Source organism: Carcharhinus amblyrhynchos, unplaced genomic scaffold (assembly GCF_965287045.1).
Source record: "Carcharhinus amblyrhynchos unplaced genomic scaffold, sCarAmb.v2.hapA chromosome_215, whole genome shotgun sequence".
Classification (NCBI taxonomy): Eukaryota; Metazoa; Chordata; class Chondrichthyes; order Carcharhiniformes; family Carcharhinidae; genus Carcharhinus; species Carcharhinus amblyrhynchos.
In genome coordinates, this window is record NW_027649955.1 from 228,252 (window position 1) to 255,226 (window position 26,975).

The following is a 26,975-nucleotide window of genomic DNA, read 5'->3' on the forward strand; positions in this document are numbered from 1 at the left end:
GAGGGGGTTGCCATAGCCTTTAACAATAACGTTAGTAGGTCGCAAGCCCAAGTCTTGGTTTGTGATAAGATTGCTGACCTCAGCAGTCTGAATGGCACAATGGCTCTCTGTAACCCACCAGCCAGGGTTCCCATGCCTGATTTCTAACCCATGACTTTCCATACTTGGGTGTCAGATGAGGACTAAATCCAGTGGAGTAGCATTACAGTCTCACTCTATCAGCACAGGCAGTTTAGGTTAACTGCACAGGGCACCGTTATGAACCCTACGTAGTTTCACTCAAGTCAGCTTCCCTAGGAAGAGGAGGAGAAAGGGGAATTTGTAAGGAATAAAATGGGGAATACATTACACTTTTAAACAGAGAAGAATAGGGTCCAATAATGTGATGCTGATTGTGTATTAATGCTGTTTAATTATACATGGCATTGATCAGACATTCATTTGACCTCTCTATAAACAGTCAGAGACTAAATCTACGGTTGTTGTGTTAGGAGGTGTCATGCCCAGTAAAGGCATGTCATATTCATTACTTAAATATGAACTTTACGCCACATGGAATATTTTGGAACTGACCTTTCTTTTAAAATAGACCATGTGTGTTCAGACGATGGTTGCCGAAGGTATGACCTGATCTCTGAATTCAAAACTGCTACAATGTTTCACAAGGACAAAAGAATACATTCCAGATGAAGAAGTGTCAACTACCCATCTCCTGAGTCCACGCAAATGACATCTCCCGACTTGAACAATTCTTCTTGAAAGAAATATTGTCTCAACGACCACCCACCTCCCCCGTCAGGATGAAATGTCTTCAAATAATAGTTTAGATTGTGGTCAATCAATCCAAGACAAACACTATATTTGGAACAGGGAATTACAAGAAACCATTTGGTAGGGCAGCCATGTTGTTCTGCCCATTGAATCGAAGTGCTGCCTACAGAAAAGGGTGTTACCTTAAAAACTGCAGAGTGTAACATTGTCAGATCACCAAGTCTGTAACTTTTCAGGTCCACTAACGCTGCCAACTGAGCTCCTGCTAATGAGACTAGAAGCAACTAACTACGTGACCTGCAGAAGTTAATCTCTTCAAGAGAATGCTGAAAACCACTTTAGCACATGACTCCCACTTGCTGAACTTAGTTAAACTACATGTCAGGAGTGAAAGTGTCTACTTCATCAAGCTCAAAAACATGTGCTTTCTAGAATAAGCCAATCAAGTGAATTATAAACTATTATTTTGCATACAACCTGCAAAGGTGCACTATTATCTTCAACTATACTTTCCTTTCATGTTCACGAGTGTGATGCTGTATGAATGAGTGTTCGATTTTGCGGGGGGGAGGGGTGGGAGGAAAGCAGGTGAATGAACAACCCTCCTTATTTAAACCCACAAAAGGCTAGCTGCTGGTTATTTAAATTGTCCGTACACTCAGGGCTTAAAAGACACACATATACCTTTCTTCCAAAACCTTACTGGATGTGAGGAAGGGAACGGGGATTTCAGTAGTTCTCTGTCCCCCTCATCCATAAGATTTCAAAACTTAACTCTGTAATTCAGTATAAAAATGTGCAAAGATTGGCTCCTGTCTATCCTTTGCCAACTGGCTTTCTGGAATAGAACAAATTAAACCACAACAACCCCACTGTTTTCCTGTTTACTTGAAGGGATTCGGTGGAAAGACTAAATTGCCAATCTCTATCATAAAACTCTTCACCCTTTTGAATGCTTCTCTGCAAATCAACACCCCGCGTACAATACTGCAGAAGGGATGACTGACACAAACATTTACTCAGGGCTTTTCCAAAATGATATTTGGAGTTAATTTGCAGAAACTTGTGTTCAGCACATATGTTAACTAAGCAGCAGAATAGTAGTGTTAGAGGCTGAAGCAGAATGGAAAATGGTGCTTTGAAAATAAGGCACACAAAAGGTTAGGAAGCACAGCTTTAAAACTATTTGTCCAGTTTTCTTCACAGCTATAAAAAAGATAAACCTCATGACGGATTATAATTTGGCTGCTCCACAATTTGCGACTGCATGTGTATCATGGGTTGTGGCATCATGCTTCACTCTCACGAAGCACTGATTCAGAGCACAATGAACACTTTTTAAAATAAAAAAACTTCCACAATTCATTTAAGCAAGATTTTTTTTAAAAAAACAACTAGATTGTGCAAAAAATTCAGGTGGCTATTTTGTTTATTTGAGATCCTAGAGCTTATTGCATGAGTTTGTTATTCCTGAAAAGGCAGCCACGAAGGATTACCAGCGCCCAAACTACTTTGAAGGTCTTCAGGTGATGCCTACATTAAGAGAGATTTTCGACCATTTGTTAAAATGAAACTGTACTGCAAAAACTACCACAATACATCCCGGTGGTGCAGTGATTAGCACTGCTGCCTCATAGCACCAGTTCAATTATGGCCTTGACTGACTGTGTGAAGTTTACACATTCTCCCCGTGTCTATGTGGGTTTCCTCCGGGTGTTCCAATTTAACCCACAGTCCAAGGACTAGGTTGATTAGCCTTCTAAATTGCCCCTTCGTGTCAGGAGGATAAGCAAGGCAAATACGTGGGGTTACGGAGATAGGGCCTAGGTAGGTTTTTTGTTGGTGCATGCTTGATGGGCCGAATGGCCTCCTACTGCACTGCAGGGATACTATGAAAACCTCTCTTGTCACTTTTGGTCCTCTGACATAAATATGTCCGTGAGGCTTGGTAATGTTCAAATGATGCGGCTCGACACATTTCATCTTATTTATATAGAACTTTTAATGCAAGTTGTTGCAAAGTAAGCCCTGCATCAAGTTAACAAAGACAGAAAGAATCATTTGGGCACTGATGCTTCAAGTGGTGCCACACAGACTATCAATTTCCCAGGTGTCAATGAGAAATCTCTGTGGCAGTGCTGGTCCCCAGACAACTGACACTAATCTCTGCTGCTGCCTCAAAAGGCAGCCATCCCCAAATTGTCTACAGCACAGGACAGGCCATTTGGTGCAACAGATCTATGTCAGGGTATATACTCTACACCAAACCCTTCCCACTCAATCATTTCTTCCCTCCCTGACTCCTTATCCCTCCCATCTCTTCTCCCACATGTGCACATCAAGTCTCCCCAGTTGTTTGCATCAATGTTAAGTGTTTCAACCACTCCACGTTGCAGCGTATTCCACTTTTCTATCACTCTCTGTGTAAAAACATTCTTGATGTGGAGATGCTGGCGTTGGACTGGGGTAAACACAGTAAGAAATCTGACAACACCAGGTTTAAGTCCAACTAATTTATTTGATAGTAAACTCACAAGCTTTCGAGGCTCGAAAACTTAAGTTTACTATCAAATAAATCAGTTGGACTTAAACCTGGCTTGTCAGATTTCTTACTGCAAAAACATTCTTCCCAAGTCTTTTAACTGATTTAATGATTATTTTGTATTTCTGTCCTCTCGATCTGGACTCACCCACAAGAAGAAACAGTTTGTCCACTTTCAGTCTACTAAATCCGTTCATCAAAGACTCTTTACTAGGTTTCCTCTTAGGCTTCACTTTCCAGATAAAAGAGAAGCTTGCTTAATCAATTCTAGTAACATCCTTATAAATGCACTTTGCTGCTGCGCTCTTGGCATTGCTTCATGAGTCTGCTGATATTATTAGACATTAAAAGTCATAATCTGTTGTTGCCACACAGCCAATATTATTGTGTTAGCATAATGCAGAGACTTGAGGAACGCAGAGTGAGATACAATAGCTGTTTTTTGTTTTTACAGAGCACACTAAGGTCTCTGCTTCAGAATTGTATACCTCACACCTTTACGTGGCCTCTGTGGGCACTGGTTTTAGAACTTTTTGGCAAGGTACCAATTTGGATCTGGCCAGTTGCTCAAGACCTGTGTATTAGTCAAGTCTCTAGACACTCTGATTCTTAACTGTCTTCTGAAATGGCCTATCAAACTGCTCAGTTTTTCAAGGATGGGCATCTAATGGTTGGTGCAGACACAATGGGCCTAAGGGCAGCTTTTTGTGCTGTAAAACTCTATGGCTGCAATTCTCTGACCTTGCCCGCAGCTGGAATTATCCAGTCCTGTTGCTGTGAAGAGAGATTTGGCTGAGCGCCAAATTCTTTGTTCTCGCTAGCAGCGGTAGGGGCGGGGAGCGTTAAAGACCACAGAATTACAGCTACAACTCCTGGACAGTCCTGGAGTGGTGCAACCCAAAGCTGGCCAAGCAGCTTTTGAGGATAGAAACAGAGTTTACCCTTTGAAAGCACAATACAGCATGTGCTGGAAGGTTGTTTACTGTTAAAGTTTTGATGGGACTTTCATGAGAACAGGAAGGTGTTAGAAATGTTTAAGCAATTGAACAGTCAGGGAAAGGAAGGGCAAGATGCTGGTGCTAGGACAGGGAGAATGAATTCACAAAGATGAAGTTCACTAGATTGATCCCGGGTATGGGGGGATTTTCTTACAAGAGATCGAATAGGTGGGGACTGTAATCACTGGAGTTTAGAAGGATGAGAAGCAACCTTATTAAGAAATACATGATTCTCAGGTGGCTTTATAGGGTAGATGCTGAGAGGTTGTTTCCCTTTGTGGGAGAGTCTTGGACCAGCGGGCATAAACAGAGATAAAAAGAAATTTCTTCTGAGGGTAGTGAATCAGTGGAATTCTTTACTGCACAGCGCTGTAGAGGTTGAGTCGTTAAGTATGTTCAAGGCTAACGTAGATAGATTATTAATCAGCAAAATAATCTAGAGTTATGGGAATAAGATAGGAAAGTGGAGTTGGGGATTATGATATCAGTCATGGTCCCTTTGAATGATGGAACAGACTCAATGGGCTGAATGACCTACTTCTGTTCCCACATCTTTTGATTTCAAGTGGTTTTGGTATGGGGCAAAGAGAGATGATATTAGGACGAGAATAGAAACAAGAGAATAGAAACAGAGAAGCAGTTAATGATTAAAGACTACCAAAGAGAAAATGGGATCAGTGGTTAAGAACTGATGTTGTTAAACTTAATGCTGTAAAGTGCCTTTAATTTACTGACTTGGCCAGATTTGGGGAAAGGTTATGAAAGCTAACCTCGCATTTTGTAAAATTTTACTTGGCTTTACTGCAGCTCTGAGAAAGACAGGGATCTCCGAACATTGCAGTAACTTATCCATGAGCACATAGGGAGTCAGCGGAGCGTTATGTTACTGAACCTGTGACCTGACCCAAAGCTCTCTTTTAAAAATCGTACGTCACCCATGTTTAATCTGGCACCAACTTGTGCCCTTATGGTGCGCAAAAGTCTTGATGGATTAATGAGGAACTATTTTATCCAACGATTCCAGGGAATGCATTCACAAACAATCTGTTCCTAATAATGTCATTCTTTCCTTCCCCTCTACAGCCAACTGCTTTTTGGCTGCAGGGTTTTGAAACCTATATACTGCAGGGCTGAGGTGTTTAGAACCCCAGCAGCCAAGGGCTCAAAATTAAATAGTGTGGTTGGAGGCAGGAACTAAATTTGGGAAAATTTGATAAATTAAACAGAGAATACAAGATAAGAGATCAAAGTAGCAATAAGGAAAATGACGAGCAGGGCAGGAAGGGATAACATGTTCAAACTTGAGTGCAGCAGCAGATAAGGTTAGATGTTACAAATATAGTAAAAAGACAATTTAAGGCACTATGTCTGAAAACATGCAGCTTTTGTAACAAAACAAATGAATTGACAGTTTTCAGAAGGCATTGGACATGGTTAAGAGCAAATGTCTTTGGGTAACATATTACATGAGTAGAAGATCCTTTAGCTAACAGGAAACAGAAGCTAGGTATAAACCAATCATATCGGAGTTGGCAAGATGTGATGAGGAGTGTGACACGGGGTTCAGTGCTTGGACTGCACCTTTTTACAATTTATTCAATGACTTGGAAGAAGGGACCAAGCGATGATTGCTAAATTTGCTGATGACACAAAGCTAGTTAAGAAAAAGTGAGATGTGAAGAGGACCTAAAAAGTCTGCAAAAGGGATACAGATAAGTTAAAAATTTGGCAGATAGAAATTTGAACTTGTCCACTTTGGCAAGAATAGAAATCCAGTATATTATTTAAATGAAGAAGATGGCAGAATACTGCAATAAAGGAGAATCTGGGCATCTTTGTGCATGATTCACACGAATTTAGTATGTAGGGTACAGCAAGTAATTAGGAATGCAAATGAAATGTTTATTGCAAGGGGAATGGAATATAAAGTTGAGATGGTTTGCTACAGTTGGTGAGACCACATATGGAGTATTGTGTACAGTCCTGGTCTCCTTGTTTAAGAAAGGATAGAAGCTGTGCAGAGACAGTTCACTCAACTGATACCTTGGCTGAAGGGGTGAAGGTTGGACAGGCTGGTCCTGTATCCACTGAAGTTTAGAAGATAGAGAGATGATCTCCCTATGGGATAGACTAGAAATAGGGGACACGGTTTAAAAATAAAGGATTTCCCTTTTAAAATGGAGATGCGGAGAATATGGTTTCTCTCAGAAGGCCTTCCCCAGAGATCTATGGAGGCAGGGTTGATGAATATTTTTAAAAGCACAGGTGGGTAGATTCTTGACTAACAAATCTAAGGTTACCAGGGATAGGCGGGAATGTGAAGTTTGAGGCCACAAACAAATCAGCCACGGTCTTATTGAACAGCTTGAGGGGCCGATTGGCCCACTCCTACAGCTAATTTGCACACTTATTATGCGTATTTCGAGCCCTGAAAAACGTGCATTGAATTTAGCACCTTGCAATAATTACTCACAGACATAACACAGCTTTTAATTTATTTCATGTAATTGCTACTAATAGAGACTCGATAATGCAGAACACAAGTGCTCAGCAGAAACGTTAAAGTCTCTGCCAAGAACAGGCGTGTTGGATTGAACGTATCCTTCTGTTCCAGAATTTCTATGCTCACATTTAGTGACTGAAGTGAAAGTGCCTTCAAAAATCTAGGGATGGGTAAACAAAGTCTTTAAAAGACAGCTGGCATTTTAATCCTCTCTTTTCCCTCCTCGCCGCACCCCAATTACCCCTCGCCCCCAAAGAAAAATTGGCATTGCTTTGCTGTCATGTACGGATTGGCATGATGTGGAGATGCCGGCATTGGACTGGGGCAAGCACAGTAAGAAATCTCATTTGATGTCTGTGTCGATATGCGTGATCTTTTTGGAGATCCTCTCCACTTGGGGCTGGCATTTTGACGACTAATTACTGTACGGATTGTGTCGGAACACCCTATCCTGAGCAGTACCACATCCATCTAAAAAAAAGTTTCAGACAAGTCCCATGAACTTATCAGCAATACAGGAGCATTTGCTATCTGCAATGGGATTGGGAGGGAAATTCCACCACTCAAAAAGGGACCCAGAGTGCAGCATAAATTGCTCAGACTTTACTGCACAGAAACAAGCTCTTTGGTAGAGATGTTTAGGGGGGGAATTCCATAGCTTAGATCCTAGATAGCAAAAGATATTGCCTCTAATGCTGAAGCAATTCAAATGGGGATGGGCAAGGAGCCAGAATTGAAGTCAATTCTGTCAAAGGATTGTAAGAGTAAGCAGAGCAAGGGCAGCAGACACATAGGAACACCACCATCTGCAAGTTCCCCCCAAGTCACTCATCTTCCTGATTTGAAAATATATTGCCATTCCTTCATAGTCGCTGGGGCAAAATCCTGAAATTCCCTCCCTAACCGCATTGTAGAACAACCCACAGATCATGGACTGGCGATTCAAGAAGGCAGCTCATCACCGTCTTCTTGAGGGCAGCTAGGGATAGGCAATAAATGCTGGCCAGCCAGCAATGCCCATGTCCCATGAATGAATTAAAAAAAGGGAGCGACAGAGATAGGGATAGATGAAGCCATTGAGGGATTTGATGAGAGCTTTATAATAAAAGCATTGACAGACTGAGGGCCAAGGGTAAGATGACCAGGTCTATCAGAATGTTCATCTTCCACTTGAGCCTATTCCCAATTTATTGAATCTCATTCTCTCAATATAACACACTAATCCTTTCTCCCTCATGTACTTTGCCAGATTCTATCCCTGCTAGTCAGCGCAACCACTTCATGTGATAGTGTGTTTACCATTCTCACCAGATTAAGTCAAAAACACATTAGTTTGAATGACTTGTTTTCTCCTCAGTTGCAGAAGGATGAACTATGTAAACTTAAATGGATCTTAATATTTCATCGTAAGCCAGTGAGCACAATAGCTGATGGATCCTGAAAGCTGTTCCAAACTACACTGGGGCACTGAGGAAAATCTAAAGTGATGGCACCATTCATGAACTTGCACCACAAGGAGCAGTCGTCTGACAATTATGCTGCTGAGCTCTATCTAATTTGTTTAAGAATAACAGTGACATTTTGTTAATGACATTGTGACAAATTGTGCTAGAAAGTGTGACATCACAAGCAGCTGAATTTAAGAAATTGCTACTACCCCTCAGAACTAAAATGACTTTGGATTGTGTGCGTTTCCTAGCTGCTTACAGGAGGGAGAGGGAATACAGGCTTAGGGCCGCAATCAGTATTCTTCAGATCAGCTATGATATCCAGGGTTCACCAATATCTCGGGATAGCAGCTATTGTGGTAAAGGCAGAGGGTTGGGGTGCAAGTTGCTTCCCTGTTCAACACACAATGCTTGGTAAAAGGGTAGTTTCATTCATTTTATTCATGTCTCAGGTTCAATCAGTTTACACTGTGTTCACCTGATGTATGTATCCGGACACAACAAACGTAGATTGCGAGGAAGTTGACCTGACTGCCACTCAAGCAAGGGCTTTCTGAATGTGCATGCACCCAAGAGGGATAGAGAGAGATTGAATGAGTTTTCAGGGTGGGGAATGCAGGTGAGCATCTGAGGATCAAAGACAGAATGACATTTTCTTTTCTGTTGGAAGGTCTTGTTATAAGAACGTAAGAACACAAGATCTAGGAGCAGAAGTAGGCCATCTGGCCCCTCAAGCCTGCTCCACCATTCAATAAGATCACAGATGATCTTGTGGACTTAGCTCCACTTACTCGCCCGCTCACCCTAACCCTCAATTCCTTTACTGTTCAAAAATTTATCTATCCTTGCCTTAAAAACATTCAATGAGGTAGCTGCAATTGCTTCACCGGGTAGAGAATTCCACAGATTGATGACCCTTTGTGTGAAGACGTTCCTCCGCAACTCAGTCCTAAATCTGCTTCCCATTATTTTGAGGCTATGCCTGCTAATTTTAGTTTCACCTGCCAGTGGAAACAACGACCCTGCTTCTATCTTATCTATTCCCTTCATAATCTTAATCGTTTCTACAAGATCTCCCTCATTCTTCTGAATTCCAATGAGTATAGCCCCAGTCTACTCAGTCTCTCCTCATAAGCCAACTCTCAACGCCAGAATCAACCTAATGAATCTCCTCTGCACCCCCTCCAGTGTCAGTATATCCTTTCTCAAGTAAGGAGACCTCAGTACTCTAGGTGTGGCCTCACCAGCACCTTATACAGCTGCAATATGATTTCACTGTTTTTAATCTTCATCCCTCGAGCAATGAAAGACAAAATTCCATTTACCTTCTTAATTACCTGCAAACCAACTCCTTGAGATTCCTGCACAAGAACACTCAACTCCCTCTACAGAGCAGCATGCTGCAATTTTTTACTATTTAAATAATAGTCCATTTTGTTGTTATTCCTGCTAAAATGGATGACCTCACATATATCAATACTGTATTCCATCTGCCAGACTCTTGCACACTCACTTAGATTATCTATATCCCTCTGCAGGCTTTCAGCGTCCTCTGCACACATTGCTCGTCCACCCATCTTAATGTTATCTACGAATTTTGACACACTACACTTGGTCTAGAACTCCAAATCATCTATGTAAATCGTAAACAATTGTGGTCCCAACACTGAGCTTAGTATCCCACCTTCACAGGAATCTATACTCAATCGATGCTTCATTGTCACATTTACTCAGGGAGTAGATATGTTTTGGCAAAGTGATGAATGTTCTTGCTTCGACCAGCATTGTTCAGATTTTTCCAGTGCTTCGCAACCTTAAAGGGCTGGAACTTTCAGAGGCAAAGATGTGTGTTGTGTTTATTAGATGATTTTGGGTTGTTCTCACATTTTTCTCCAATCCAAGTAGAAGCTCAGATGAAGCCAATGAGTTGAATTTCCACCCCCAACTCAGAAGTTGAGAAAATTCCCAATTGTTTAAACCCTGGATTTTAGATTTTTCATTCGGGTTGGAGGAAGGGGGTGGGAGTTCAGCAGTGCAGGTGTTACAAGAGTTAGACCCACTATCCGTGGAAACAGTGTAGAGGCAACCACAGATGCTTTTGGTGCTGAAGCCACCTTGGTGCTTTGGGACTCTATCCCAGTTAAAAACAAAAAACAGCCCTCTACCCCTGTCCACCCTACACGTTCACCATGCCAGCTCATTCCACCGCCACCAATTCTCCATGGCACCTCATAACCCCATGACAGTCTATGTCCATTTACACCCTCCATGGCTCCTCACACCCTCAATGCAAACCTATTTCCATATGCCAACTTAGTGCCAACTCATGAACACACACCCACAACCCTCTTCTCTTGCACTCTTCATGCCAACTCACTCAGTATCCACCATGGACAGATTTCAGGAGTCATGGTGAGATAAAATAAAGTTGATTAACAGCATTAATCTGAAAGGTTTCAAAGGAGCTCCTGTCTCTGGAACTACAGAATTTGGTCACATAACTCAAGAATGGTGACTTGGTTCTTTCTCCCTATAACAGCTATCAAATTAATTCCACTCCCTCACTCTCCCTAATTCTGTACATATCTCCCCTGCCCTAGCAAGTATTTGTCTCGACTGAATGTCAGTTTTCAATCTGCTTTCACCACCTTATAGGCTGTGCATTCCAGATCACAACAAATGCACATAATAAAACATGTTTCCTTCCATTCCCCTGCCTTGTTCCCAATAATCAATTTAAATCCGATCTAGGAGTTTCACCATAAAGGAATCAGCTGAGAAGGTGAGAGAATTTGATAAGGAATCCATGAGATCCTGCGCCTTAACTGGACTGAAAGATTTTACCTGCCTTTAAGATATCATTGTTTGGTCAGGATCAAATCATCTATTAACTGAGAGCCAGGAGTCTGCATGGCATTTTCAAATCTCCAAAAGAATGTCTTACAATTCAGAAGTGTAAAGACAGATGAAGAAATCCAAAGTGCTGACATCTGAGAGGAGCAGGGGTTCAGAGAGAAGTTTTTTTTGGATGCATTCTTCATAAATGCGATGGTTCTGCTTTGAACTTATAGCCACAGACTTCTAATATACATTTATAACGATCTTTCAGTCTGTCCAGTAATATCCACTCATGCCTTTGGGACCTTTGTCAATTCACACATCATTGCACGTAGGCTCATAAATGATCAATCATTTGACTATGGTGTATCCCACTTGCCAAATCAGATGTGATTCATTCTGTTATGGTGTCACTTTAAAAGGGAATATTCTGATGAGTAAGCAGCCAGGATGTAAACCATGTGACCAGCAGACATTGTTCAGGGGAGCTTTCAGTTTAGCAAGCAGCATGTGGTGTGAAGGAGTCACAACTGTACATTCTCATTAACAATAGCTGTCAAATATTTATAGTAATAATCTGTCTGCTGAGCAATCCTGTTCTACATCGTCAAATAAACCAAACCTGTATATCATTTCCCAGTCCTGTGAGATATTGGAAAATTTATATTAGGCAAACATAGAAATACCACCTTATCCATCTTCAGTAACTCTGGTCTTCATCTTACCCATTACATCCTAATTGTCCAGTTAGAATGAGGGACACACCACATCAAAGATGGTGGGGATTATTTTCTATTTCATAACAGCACACCAGGGCGAAGGCGTAAAAATTAAATATCAAAGAATTATAATACAGGAATATCAGATTAAAGCATTTTTTTTCCAACCCTCTCCTTTCCAAAGGGCACTGACTACTCTTGGGGAATGGTTACTGGACACTGGTAGGGCCCAAGGGCCACGACGCCCAATCTTCTTGTCTCAGTATAGGCAGGGAATATTGGGCAGGGCATCAGTCCACCACACTCAGTCAAGCCTGACTTTGGTCTCACACAACACTTTCATGTCCACGTTGTCAACAACGGGTCACTGGACAGAGTTTACAAGTAAGAACAGTCAGTTACTTTTCTAGCTTCCCTAGTCCAGGGAATGGAGCTGAATTATGGCATCCCAGACAGATATTCACACAGAGTCAAACCTGGGACTTTCTGGCTGATCACATCAAGAACAACAACTTGTTGTTATATGGTTCCTTTAACGTCATGAAAAGTTACATAGTGCTTTGAATCAGTGCTCACCAAACAAAACTGAGCCACATGGAGATACAAGGACAGGTGATCAGAAACTTGATCAAAGAGGTAAGTTTTTAGGTGCATCTTAAAAGGATGAGAATGATGGAGGGAGGTGGTGCATTCACTCAGTGGACATGGCAGAACTGCCTTCATTGCATTCTACTGTCAAAACGTTTACTGACAAACAGCCTATTAGCCTGGTTGGCACTGGATTTTACTTGTGCTATAGTTTCAAGAAATACTCACATTAAACGCTCCCAACAAATAGAGGGTTGGTTCTAAACCAACTGAGAATATAAGTCGCAAAATTGTAGAGGCAATCAAGGCTCGAATACCATGGGGTTTAGGAAGGGCGATTACGATAGCCAGAGATATGCAAACTGCTGTCCACAGTAGGCCTGATAAGTGCGTCTCCAAAGTACCTACACACAAAAGAAACAGTTAGTACATTACACAACCAGTCACCTGCACTGGTCACACAAGAGGTTCAATGCAAATCACCATGTATGAGCTGTGTAACTATGGGCAGGATTTTTCTATGACTCACAGTAATTCTGCAGATAAGAATCAACATAAGAACTTGCAGCAGGAAACCCCCATCCATGTTTGAAGAAGTTAATTTGGATCCCCTTCCCCTTCAACTCTCAACCTAACTTGTCATCACTCGCAATGTAGAACCAACCACAACAACATTTCAAAGTAGTCAACAGACTTTATGTGCGGCAAGCAAAGAATTGAGATCAAAAGACTTGATGTTAATTTTCACCAGCAAACAAGAAACCAGATAGAAAGTCTCTGCTTTGAGTGATCAGGTCAAAGGGGAAGGGGGCTCTATCACCAAATTGTTGCAGAAGGCAAAGGCGATTGGGGACGTTGGGGAGGGATCGGGGGTGCAAAATAAAAGCCCTCGTCATAATTAAATACCCCCTCCCCACCCCCAACTGAAACAATAACCATTTTTTTAAAGAAATGTGTTAAACAATCATGGCTGTTAAATGAATATGGGCCCCAGCGAATACGAAGAGCTTCTAGTCAAACAGTCCTTGGCAGGTCAAATTGTACACTTTAAGCAGAGGCCTGTTAACCCCAGCAGTGCATGGTGTACTATTCTGCTGAATATGTTTAGCACCACTAGTTCTAATTGCCATTATGGAAATACTGGATGTATTGAATTCTCATCAGGGCACCAAGGTGCAACTGAAAAATTGCTTAAGAGGCTGCAGACACTGTGGCACAATGGACAATGGGAGGGTAGCAGGGGAGGATTTTGACCAGTTCAGTAAGCTCAACTATGACCTTGGGAAAATTTTTGGATGTTAGCCCAACTTAATCTTTGGCAAGCTCCAAACAGCATTACCACCTGTGTGCAGGAATTCATTAGTGGTTGAGTAGGTTGGATAATTGAAGCAGCTGATAGGACCAGTAGACACTAATGCTCTCTTGACTAATGAAACCCAATTCTAACAATCAGGATATGCAGTTCATTATTGCCCTTTAATTCATGCCACGGCTAAGGTGATTGAAGCCTTCTTCCCCATTTCCTATCAGTGAGAAATGCAGATGCCTGTTGTAACAAGGTGTACGTTACACCCAGCATTGTTGAGGTGCTGATAGGCAGTATACTGCATGACAACACTTTACCAACATTACTTCCTTTTAAATGCAATCACTCATTTTTCAGTTGGAGTTGCTGGCATCTTGCAAAAGTGACAACCTTTAAAAATGGGTATAAAAAGGTTATTACCACCATATTTTCCCATACCAAATGAAAGAACAAAGTTTTAGGTTGGCATTCCTGTGTAGCACTAAGGGAGAGCTACCACATCTTGCAGATGAGGCATTTAACCATGACCCCACTTGCCCTCAAGCAGATGCATGCAAAGATCCCACAGTGCCTCAACCAATAGGCAATTCATGGCACACTCACCTCTGTCCAAAGTTTCCAGATTCAAGTACCTTTCAAAGATCTGCCTGCAAAAATCAAGGCCGACACTCCAGTGCAGCACTCGGAGTGTTGCACTGTCAGAGGTGCTGTCTTTTCGGCATAAAAGATCCCACCCACTATTTTGAAGAAGAGTGGGGGAGTGCATTTATTTTCAATATACACAGCAAAATTTATCCCTCAATAAATATCACGGAAACAGATGACCCGGTCACCTACACATTGCTATTTGTGAGAGCTTGCTGCGTCTAACTTGGTTGCTGTGTTTCCAGCATCAGTGATTAAACTTCAAAAGTACTTCATTGGCTGTACATTACTTTAACATGTTCTGCGGTTGTGAAAAATGGTATTTAAATACAAGATTTTTCCTTCTTCTTATGGCATTATTAGGGAAGTTCTCCCTTATCTTATGGCCAATACAAGCTCCTCAACTGACATCACAGAAAATGGGTTATCCTTCACTTTCTCAATGCTGTTTGGGGGAGTTTGCTGTGAGCAAATTGGTTGCTGTGTTTCCTACATTACAACAATGACTGCAATTCAAAAAGCCAAAGCCATTTGGCCTCTGCATTCCTTAAGACATTGATTCAATCCCACCTACATCCAGACAATTCTGCAACTTCTGCATCCTTTTTGACCTTGAATTGAATGTCAGGCTCCATCTCATCCCTATCGCCAAGACTGGCTATTTAGAGCCCTGCAGTCTTGATCACCTCTGCGTCTGCCTCAACTCCCCAGTTGTCAATCAGGCTTTTGTTATCTCTACACTCAAATATTCCAATGCTGTTCTCACTGGTCTCTCAGCTTCTGTCCTTAGTAAACTTCAGTTCATGCTAAGCTCACCTACCCGCATTCTGACCTAGACTAATTGTCCATCATACTTCTGACCCACAATGGCTCCTCCTCCAGTGAGCCATCCATTTAAAAAATTGTCACCTCGACATTCATATCCTACTATGACCCCATCTCTTTCAATCTCTGTAACCTCCATCAATCTGCATTTCCCCAGAAACTCTGCCTTCCTCCAGTTGTGGCCTCTTTCTCATCCCCGATATCTTTGAGTCCACCATTAAAGGCCGTGCCTAAGACTCGGGCTAAACTTCTGGAATTCCGTTCCCAAACCTCTCCTTCTCCCTTTAATACGATCCTTAAAATCTAGCCCTTGGCCAAAGCTTTTGGTCACCTGACCTAATAATGCTGTGTGGCCCGGTTCTGGTGAAGTGAATTGTGATGCTAAGATTGCTATATAGATAAATATTGCTCTTCTTTCTTAATCCTTTGAAACCACACCCGCTAATTAGACAGTACTCAGAAAAAAAGTCTTGCTTTCAGGTATGTTTTTTACCCCGAAAATATATGAATTCCTGTAATGGTTGGTGCTGTTTCTTGAAGACGTTTTTAAATATAAACTGTGGCACAAAAACCTGCATGTGGCACTTAAGTGTGACAGATGGGAAACGCACGTTAGACATGACATATATCAAAATATAACACCACTGTGTGAACCTGTCTGAAACCTCAACCACAAAATGAATTGCAGCAGAACAAAAATGTTCTTTGAAACTCTTGAAATGAATATAGAATGCTACATGGATTGCTTTTTAAAGGGTAGATGATCTGCTGTGCATTTGGGCCTTTGGCAGCGGCAGGATATATAGATTGAGGTATGCAACCACTGGAGAGCTGGGACCAAAGAGAAGGAGCAGTGTGGCAACACGTTATTCTCTCTCTCCCTCTTCCAAAGTGATGATGAAAGATTTACGACAGCGTTCTGCAGACCGAGCTGAATCACTGAAGTGGATGTGCCCAGAAGCTTGTTTGAATGAGTTAAGTGCCACCACATAAAAATCTTCTATAAAGTGCTACCGCAGCTCTGGAGAGAGCTATGTTATGAAACACGGAGATCTTGAAGCTCACAAAAGTGTTGCGATGCTCAAATGGATTATTCAGACCTGACAGGACGTCCATCCATCGTGTTATCTATTTCTCACTGCAACACAGCACCTTTATGCCGCCTCCTTTAATCTGGTCAAAAGCAGATGACAGCTCATGGGAAATTAATTCAAAGACCAAACAACTTCCCGTTGATCTTGGCTGGCTATGTAATGTTCCTTTTGGCTTTTGAGGTGTTTACGTTACCATCGGATGTCTATTCAAGTCCAATTTTTCAAGGAGGAGGGGACAAGTCGACACGGAGCGTGCGCACACAGGAAAAAAGGAAAATTCCCCCAGGTCTGATGACAGCAGTCGACAAGAGGAACATATTCAAGAAAAACCAAAGGGTTTCAGTTCCTTGTATCATACGGCCAAATAAAATTTAAATAAAACTATTCATATTGTTTTGTGAATAAAATATTCCATTGATCAAAATAATTCTTAAAATCCAAACTTATAACATCTGAAATGACAAAATTTCCAACATTACAACAGCGACTGCCTTTCAGAAAGCTTTTAATTGGTTACAAAATGTTTTGGGAAGTGCTGAAATTGTGGAAGGTATGATACAAATGCAAATAAAGATAAAAGAAAGAAAACACGGCAGTGTCTGGCCTGGATTTTTGGACTTTACATTGTTAAGGTTGATGTTTCAACGACCCCCTCTGAAATTTTTCTGTGATGGGTATGTTTCAAGTTTACAAGAGAACTGTTTTTACCGCTTGGAAATTCAATGTGATCATTTTCCTCGTGCTTTGGTTAACTTTCATCCATTGAGAATTTATTAGTTGGACTTCCTGCCACCTGGGTGAAAAGGTAAGTGTAGTAATGGGCTCATACAGTGCTTGGACAGCCCAGACTGAAGTTGAATTGAGGGTACAATATCAGCCATGATCTTACTGCATGGCTGAGCAGGCTCAAACGTGCCAAATGGCCTACTCTGGCTCTTAATTTGTACATGCATATTTACGTGTGAAGAACATACTGATTAAGTTGCAATCCATGAATTTCCCTAACAGTGCAGCCTCAACAGAATTCAGCCAGAAATGTTTAGTTGGGAGCAACAAAATTGTCCACAACCTTCTTCAGTTTGGGCCAAACCTGGGCCCTGCTTTTGCAGTTAGCTGAAAATTATGCACAGATCTCTGGACAGTGTAACCTCCCATAATTGAGCAACAAGCCAATAATGGCCATGCTCACATTTAGAATCATCACTTGGATGAGACACCAGGGGCTTCCTTGCACCATGGAAAGCCAGTATATGACATTCAGTGCAAGATATGAGGGGAGATTCTGAGGGAAAATAAATATTTAAGCTGCACTTACCAGGAGCTTGGTAACATTCAGTATAACAGCAAGAGCTCCTGGAATCTGTTCTGCCGTTCAGTTAGACTGAGCAATATTTCAACGCCATTTTTCAGATTTTGAAAATAAAAACCTAGTTTTCAAAATGTGAATTGACCCTCCAGGATAGATTTTGGGGAATGGGAGAGGAGGCGTAGTTCTAGACTTGCATTACACTTGCTGTCCTTCCTTATTTCACTTCAGAATAACTCAGCTGTCATTTTATACCGCTGCCCTCTTGTCCTGAACTCTGCCACAGTAGCTTCTATATCTATCCTGTTAAGCGCCGCCTTCTTTCTAACCACCTCGATTTGATCACTCCAAATTTCTTGACTCAAGGGAATACAGATCCCATATATACACAGTCTGTTTTCATAATTTAACCATTTTAGCCCCTGAAACAGGAGAACAGATACAGTTTGTAATGATCCTGTTAATTCCATCGTTTCACTCTTGGAGGTTGAAAATATATCCACAGACGTACACAGCAAAGTACAAGAGCATCCTGTGTCTCACTGTCCACATCTTTTGTATGAGCTTGGAACAAAGCAGCAGGTATAACACCCAAAGGATTGTGTGCTGCACTGAGACTACGCAAAGAATGTCTTTGCCGTGTGCTAAGGGAAAAGAGAGACAGTGCAACATTGAAGCCAGCCAGGAACATCAATCCATAAAGATCTTCAAAATCAATCAAACATATTACTCAAACACACCTTTTTCCTTGAGCCCTGCAAATATTTAAGGCTTGGCATGTTCTGCTATAAAAGCCAAATGGTGGACTTCGTGAGCTGATACCAATAATGTCAAAGATCTGGTGTATGACCTGACAGCAGAATGTCCAGGCTTTGTGGGAAGTGGGAGGCTATGAAGCAATGCAATTGAAGACGGATTTTTTGAGCTCTTGCTTAGAACAACTTTTTTTGAAGGACAAAATATAGAAATTAGAAACAGGAATAGACCATTCAGTCCTTCAAGCCTGCTCTGCCATTTAATATGATCACAGTTGATCCTCTATTTCAATGCCATGTTCTCACTTTCTCCCCATACCCTTGATGCTATTAAAGTCTAAGAAGGATCTATTTGTAGAACATATTCAGCGACCTGCACAACCTACTGTGGCAGAGAATTCCAGATTCAATACCTTTTGAGTAAAAAAAAAACTTTTCCTCATCTTAGTCCTAAAGAGTCAATTCTGTATACTGAGACTGTTCTCCCGCTCCCCACCCCCCCCACCTTCCCCTCCCGCAGTTCAACATCACCCAACCAGAAAAACTATCTTCCCTGCATCTAGTCTGTCCAACCCTGTTAAAATTTTACACATTTCAATTAGATCTCCTCTCATCTTTCTAAACTCTTATGAATTCAGGCCCAGTTAAACCAATCTCTGTTCATAGGACAGTCCTGCCAATCCCAGTGTCAGCTGACTGAACCTCCGCTGCATTCTCTCTATGGAAAATATATTCTTCCTTATTTTGGAGACTAAAACTGCACACAATACTGCAAGTATGGTCTCACTAAGGCTTTGCAGTAAGACATCCCTACTTCTGAACTCAAATCCTCTTGCAATGAAAGCCAACATACCATTTACCTTCCTGATTTCTTACTTCACCTGCCTCTCCACTTTCATTGACTGGTGGTGCACAAGGACACTCAGATCCCTTTGTACATCCACTCTTCCTAATATGTCACCATTTATAATACTCTTCCTTCCTGTTTTCACACCAAAGTGTATAACTTAATACTTAGCTACGGTGTACTCCATCTTCCACTCACTCAACTTGTCTAAGTCACCTTGAAGTTTCCTTGCATCCTCCTTGCAACTCTGTCCAGATGTGTGTGGTCAGCAAACTTGGAAATGTTACATTTGCTTACCTCATCCAGATCATTTATACATATTGTGAACAGCTGGAGTCCAATCACTGATCCTTATGCTGTCCTCTCGGAAAAAGGCCTTTTTGTTTTCACTCTGTTCTTCTGCCTGTCAACTAATTCTTGATCCATGCCAATACATTACGCCCTGTCACAGATGCTTTAATTTTGCACATGATCTTCTTACAAGGGACCTGATCAAAAACCTTCTGAAAGTCTAAATGCATCACATCCACTGGTTCTCCCTTATCTATTCTACTCGTTACATCCTCAAAAAACTTTGTAGATTTGTTGAACATGATTTGCCTTTCATAAACCCACACTGGTATGTATAATCCAAATGTTCAGTTATCATGTATTTTATAACGGACTCTAGCATGTTCCCCACTACCGACATCAGGCTGACTGGTCTGTGATTTTCCCTTTTTTCTCTACCTCCATTTTTAAATAGTGGGGTTACATTTGCCATCCTCCAGTCTGTAGGAACTGCTCCAGAGTTTGTAGATGTCTACAAAACTCAACATTTCCCTTGTCAATTTAATTTATCTAGTGCCCATTACATACCTGTTACATTTTCACCAGCCTCAACCGTCATTTTCTTTATCAAGGCTCTCTAAGAAAGGAACCACTAAGCTGATGAAGTCTCAGCTTTGCTCGTGCCTGCTCAATGCAATTCTTGTTGCTATAGCTTCTCTCAGGTCAGAACATCTATCTAAAAATCAACGTCAATGGGGATTTTTTTATGAACTGAATATTGCGTTCAGATTATTATTATCTGAGAGGGATGCCTGGCCTCCATTACCTCACCAGTGCTGTCTGCTTCACACAAAAGGAGCACCTTGCTGGTTTTCAGCACTCTGCCAACAAATATTCAGACAGGGTGATGCAGCTTGAAAATAAAGTGGTCTCATTCTCATGTGTAGTCGACAAATTACAGTCAAACCCGAAGACACTGAAGCAAGATTGAGGAAATCCAAAGGAATTTCTTTTTGAGTGTGGGAGTGTGTGTGACTGTGAGGGCCCTGGTCCCACGGAGCACGTGGCACAGCTACTGAAAAACATGCTGGATTTGCCTGAGATTCACTGAGGCAGCACAGTGGTTAGCAGTGCCAGGGATCTGGGTTCAATACCTGCCTCAGGTGACTGTCTGTATGAAGTTTGCACATTCTCCCTATGTCTACGCGGGTTTCTTCTGGGTGCTCTGGTTTCCTCCCTCACTCCAATGTGCAGGTTAGGTTGACTGGCCATGATAAATTGACCTAAGTGTCAGGGGAATTAGCAGGGTAAATACCTGGGGTTGCGGGAATAAGGCCTGGGAGGGATTGTGGTCAATGGCCTCCTCCTGCACTGTAGGGATCCTATGATGCCGGACAGTCCAAGCTGAAGCCGAAGTTTTTCATTATTAAATTGTATTACTATCATGTTCAGGAGGAGATTCGGCACCTGGCTGGACAGGAAGATACTCTGGTCTGTAAGAGCAACAGAATCTTTATTTCCTGCGTTTCACTGCAGCGATAGCTAAGAAAAGGCCTGCCATTGTGGGAGTGATGGGTCTCCTACGGCAATGTCCAGGAGCAAAACATAGTCTGCCCTACCTGGCCAGACTGAGGGTCATGGATAGCAATGGCAGCTATCTTCCTTGATCCAGAATCAGCAAAAGGTTGTATTACGCAAAACACAGCTCCTGGTTGATGGCCTGATTTGTTTGATAGGCTATAATGAACGTCGACATTCCGTCGGATTTAAGCTGTGGGAAGCTCCCTTTCCCCTTCAAGTATTTTGTTTTCCTTTCTGCAGACACCCACAGCGTATTACTAATGTTGAATGCTTGACGCTTGTGAGATATTAACAGCAACTGTGAATGTTGAAGGACCTAATTATGATGTTGCTAATTGTGATAACAGTTTCAGTATGGCAATTTTAATGCTTTTGTTGGGCATTTTTGTATTTGTAGCTGGGGATAATGCTTGGGTTTTGTTTTGCTCTGGGTGGAATTTTAGACCAGTGTTCATTTGGGTTACCCTTAAGATGGCTATGTTTGCATTGAGCTTGAAAAGAGGGGTTGGGGTGAGATAGGTGTAGCCTTTTGGGGACTGGTTTCTATTTTCATCCTTTTTCTCTCACCTCTCCTATGGTTACGCTATGTCAGTTTGTCATTTGTTTCAACTTGGTAGGCTTTATTTGGTCAGTTTATGATTTTCTTTTTTTGTGTAATGAGACCCAAGAATGTTGCATCTAATATGCCCAAAGTTTCTACAGATGTTGCTAGTTGGAATGTAAAAGGGCTGAATCACCCTGTGAAATGCAGAGAAATATTTTCTCACATGCAGAAGCTCAAAGCTGATGTTGTTTTTCTTCAAGAGACCCATTTGCGTGCTTCAGATTATTTTAGACACAGGAAGGGGTGGGTGGGATTTATCTTTCACTCTAATTCACAGGGTGCTGCAATTCTGATTCATAAAAATATCCTATGTGTCTCTTCACATATCATAGCAGATCATAATGGCCGCTATGTGATTTAATCTGGTAGTTTATTTTGCAAACAAATCATTCTGGCCAATCTGTATACACCTAATCGGGATGATGTTCAGTTTTTAATCAATGTTTTCTCCTCTTTGCCTAACTTCACACCCATTAACTGATTCTGAGTGGGAGCTTCAATTGCATTTTAAACCTTTCTCTTGACTGCTTTAAAAAATGGTTCAAACTCTCTTGCTAGATCAGCTTCTGTTATTAATTCCTTTTGACAATTCTACAAGGTTACAGATCCTTGATATTTCCTTCTCCCTCCAGTTCAGCATTTTGATTCAAGAGATTTTTTTTTTGGATCATCAACTTCTTTTGAAGTGAATATCATAGCATTGTTATATCTGACCATGCCCCTCCTATCGATGAAACTGTGCTTTCCTCAAAATATGCCCTCTCAGCCTTCTTGACACTCTGATTCCGTTCTTCTTTCTGACGAAGAATTTATTACATTTCTCTCCTCCCCGACAGATTTGTTCTTAGACATCATTACAACTCTTGATGTAACTGTATCCACTATTTGTGAAGCATTTAAAGCTTTTATCCATGGTCAGATTGTTTCACACGTTGCAAGGATCAATAAGCGCTCAAGTCACTTCTCTGAATGAGTTGACCTTCTCCTCCACTGACCTCTGCTACTTGTCTGCTCCAGCTGGTGAACTTCATAAAGAAAGACTCAGTTTACAGACAGAATTTGATCCTTCATCCACTAACCAGGCTGAGCAACTTTGACTGAAATCTAGACAACAGTATTATGAGCATGGTGAAAAAGTCAGCAATGTTCTCACCAATTTTGCAAGTTCTGATTTTTCTCTACAGCCTAGCTATGACCATAACACACTATTTTGCACCTTCTCCTTTCCTTCTCCCCTATGTACTCTATGAATGGTATGTTTTGTCTGTATGGCATGCAAGAATTGATACTTTTCACTGTATCCCAATACATGTGACAATAATAAATCAAATTATGGCAATGACCTGTAATCCGATCACGGATATTTGCACTAATCTGCACTAGTTCCCAAGCATACATACAGTCAATTTAAAACTTTATATCCTGTATTTCTCTGAGGCAACACACAATTTTAGCTTTCATTCATTTTTTGACAAACCTGATATTCCAACCTTGAGCCCTGTTTAATAGGTCCATGTTCGAAGATCCCCTCTCAACTCAATCAAGATGCCAAGGCGCTACAAAATCATAAGGCTCTGGGACCTGATGGTTTTTCTGTTGATTTGTGTAAAGTAAATGCTCCTCCTGTTAAAATCTCCTATTTAGCTTAGTCTTCTTACTCAGACAAATATATCACTATTGCTGAAAAAGTATAAGGAACCTCGTGAGTGCAGTTCCTATTGCCTTATTTCTCCGTTAAGCATGGATTACAAGGTAATAGGCAAATTTCTCACCTCTCCGTTTGGAGCCCATTTGGCCAACTATCCTCTCTGGCTTATTAAAGCTCAATGGACATTCTCCAACAAATGGCAGCTATTTAATATGATTTACACTAAGATTCCTTCTCTTCCAGAAACTACAATTTTCTCAGATGCTGAAAAAGCATTTGACTGTGTAGAAACATAGCTTTAGAAACATTTAGTTTTGGTCCCAATTTTATCTTGAGGATTAAAACTTGATAGTCATCATGTGTAGTTTCAATGGATAATCTTTCACAGTCTACCTATTTCCCCCTCCACTGAGACACCAGACAGGGCTTCATTTCTTTTTGATATTGCGATTGAACCACTTCTTGTGTCTCAACGATCTAATAAGAATGCCATTGTAATTAACAGGGGTTGTGTCGTAAGGTCCCTCTTTCTGCCAATGACCTTTTGTTGTACATAGAGCCATAGAATCCCTATTTTGCATTAAGAGGCCCTCCAGTCCATCCAGTCTGCACCAACTCTCTGAATGAGTATCACACCCAGGCCCTCCCTCCACCCTATCCTCGTAACCCTGCATATTTAGCATGGTTAATCCATCTAACCTGAACATCTTTGGACTGTGGGAAGAAACCAGAGCACCTAGAGGAAATCCGCGCAGCCATAGGGAGAACACGCAAACTCCACACAGACAATCGTCCAAGACCAGAATCAAGCCCTAGTCCCTGGCGCTGTAAACAGCAGGGCTAATCACCATGCCACCCATCTGACAGTTGTGTCAATACCCAATGGTGTGGACACTATTCTCCAATTTGGTAAGTTTAGTTCTTTTGCATTAGGCCTATCTTTTATTTGCCTTTAATTTTGCTTCTGATAATTTTACTTACTTCAGAATGTCTGAGATACATGATTTCAACAATCTAAGTATAACTTCAGATCTTTGTTAGAACACTCAAAGCAAAAGGACTATGCCTGTTGGGATCAGCACTGTCCCCATTGCTTGTTGGTCATATCAATTCAGTCAAAGTGATGTTTTACTAATTTTAATATTTATTCCAGTTATTGTTCTTTTTTAGAAATCATTTTTGTTAAATTTCTTGACCAATTTCTTTCCTCTTTTATTGGGAATTTTAAATAAACCTAAATTTGTAAAATCTTTTTGAGAGGAGGCTCTGCACTGAAAAATGTTTTCCATTGTTATTGGTCAGCTTATCTATTGGGTTCACTTATTTTTAGACAACGACAGCCCTGTTTGGAGAACTAAAGAACATTACTTTTGCCTCTTTGCCTCTCTTGCTTCCTCATTATGTTGACAGTTAACTGCTTGTAAGAATCACTATATACAAAATAGCATTGCATTGAGCTCTGTCAAAATATGGTCCCAATTCAGAAGCCACTTTGCATTAAATTTTGCTATTCTCTCTATTCCTATCCATTTTTTCCACCCTCTCTAATCAATTCAGCTTTCCACCTCTGGTCTGAATTTGGTTTGAAAAGTGAGTCCTCTAGGGCCAAAGGGAGTGGTGATGGGTCAGGAAATGAAAACTTTTCTCTGTGGGATCGTTTGATTCTTTTTTTGATCTATTAAGGAAGCATAGTATTCTCAAATCTCTTTTTCTCAGGTACCTACATGTTCAGTTTTGCCAGTCAACATTTCACTTCTTTACCTTCTCCATCTTCTGACAGTCCCATTGATTTTTGTTTGTGTGTTACTCCCATTTTGCAGAGCACTATTTCATGCATTCATAACATTATTCAAAAACTCTTTTGCTAGTACTGAGGCATCTTGGGAGCAGAACTTGAATACTGAGCTTTCTGGTGGTCAATGGTTGTAAATTCTTTTCAGTGTGCATTCTTCATCACTGTGTTCACGACATATTCTGCTTCAATTTGATATGCTTCACTGACTTTATTTTTCTAGAGTTAAATTTGCTAGGATGTACTCTGGATTGGGTCCTAACTGTGCAAGATGTCATTTGACTCCTGCAACATGGTTTCATACATTTAGATCATGTCCAAGGCTGGCTACTGTCTGGTCCTCTGTGTTCTCAATTTCTTCTACGTGAATGGCAAACCGATTGATATTAACTCTACTATTGGTATTTTTGGGGTAATCCCTGGTGAGATAGGTGTAGGTCATTAGCAGTCAGATGCCTTGACCTTTGATTCATTGCCTGCACATCAACTTATTCACCTCCCACTTGCAATTGGTCAAGGAGAGATGATGAGGTTTCTTAAACTTGAAACACTTAAGTGTACCTTATGCAGATCAATTTAAAAAAAAACTGATTCAAACTGACAACTTTTCCTTTTCTTCGCTCGATTTTTTTTTGGTTAGTACCACTCCTGCTCTCGATCTTGTGTTTCATTTCTTGCCTCATCACCACTCCCTTTGGACCGAGAGGACTCATTTTTCTGTGAATCTCTCTCGTCTTCCATCCTACTACAGATTTTCCTTTAGCTCTTACTGCATCCAGCCCTTGTTTAAAACCTACCACATTTCTACCTTTTTCCCAGTTCTGATGAAAGGTCATCAACCTGTAAACATTAACTGTTTCTCTCCCCCAGCAGATCTTAGCTTACCTGCTGAATCTCTCTTCCCAGAATAAATGAAGCCAATGCAGTCAATTGCTTCCTATCTGCACTGAGTGTGATTGGCTGCAATGGGATTTAAGAAAATGCTGAAAAAGCAACAAGACTGTGAAAAGGAGAAGAGGCAAGTGAAGGGTCAACTGGATGCCCTTCAGTCCAACTCCAGTCTTGCAAAGAGCCCACATCTGGATAGTTAGCCTGTCTTTTCTCTTTCCAGATGCAGATGGTTGAACCTGCTATGTATTTATAGACCCTTGCTTGTTTTTCAGTTTTCAGCATTGTTTTCTCCCCTTTATATCTGTAATGGGATTTCAATTGACTACCAACAACACACATAACATAGACCACTGTGCATCTGTTGCACAGAACAGCAAGAGCATAGTCTTCTGCAGATACGAAGGATGTCCAGTTTGACAAGAGTAAATGTATTTCTGTAGTATTTTTCATGACCTTGCAACATCCCAAATCAGTTTATAGCCAATGAAATTGTTCTGAAGAATCGTCACTATTGTAATCTAGGGAAAAGTGTTGACCAATTTGCACAGAATTAAACTCCCACAAAATAGCACAAGGAAAATTACCAGCTTATCTCTTTATTAATGGTGTTTGATTAGGGATAGAGATTGGCCAGGACACCAGGAAGAACCTCCCTTGTTCTCCTTCCAAAGAGTGACCTGAGCGACTGATGTATCCACTCAAGGGGACAGCCACATGCTCAGTTTAACCTCTCACCTGAATGCTAGCACCTGCAACAGTGCAGCACTCCCTCAGAATTGCAGTTGGAATGTCTACATGGATGTTGTGCTCATTCCAGAATGCAACTTGAACTGACAATCTGTGGTTCAGAACTACCACTGCGTCATGATTGCCACTGTCTCAGAACTGATACACTCGTCAGCCAGGTAACAGTTGTATATATTTTTTGAAAGCTGCTGGAAACTGTGAAAGTAGTTTTATTATTCTGGAATATTAAGCAGAATACTACACTGCACTTTAAGTCT

At 41.2% G+C, this 26,975-nt stretch overlaps 1 protein-coding gene across 1 annotated transcript in view; it reads right to left on the reverse strand.

The window, feature by feature from the left end:
• LOC145338881 (inositol 1,4,5-trisphosphate-gated calcium channel ITPR1-like) overlaps positions 1-26,975 on the reverse strand; it is a 154,851-nt gene that overhangs the window by 100,931 nt on the left and 26,945 nt on the right. Inside the window, exon 6 of the mRNA XM_080183284.1 lies at positions 12,636-12,811. Coding sequence (XP_080039410.1) covers positions 12,636-12,811 — 176 coding nt within the window. The remainder of the gene's footprint in view (positions 1-12,635; positions 12,812-26,975) is intronic.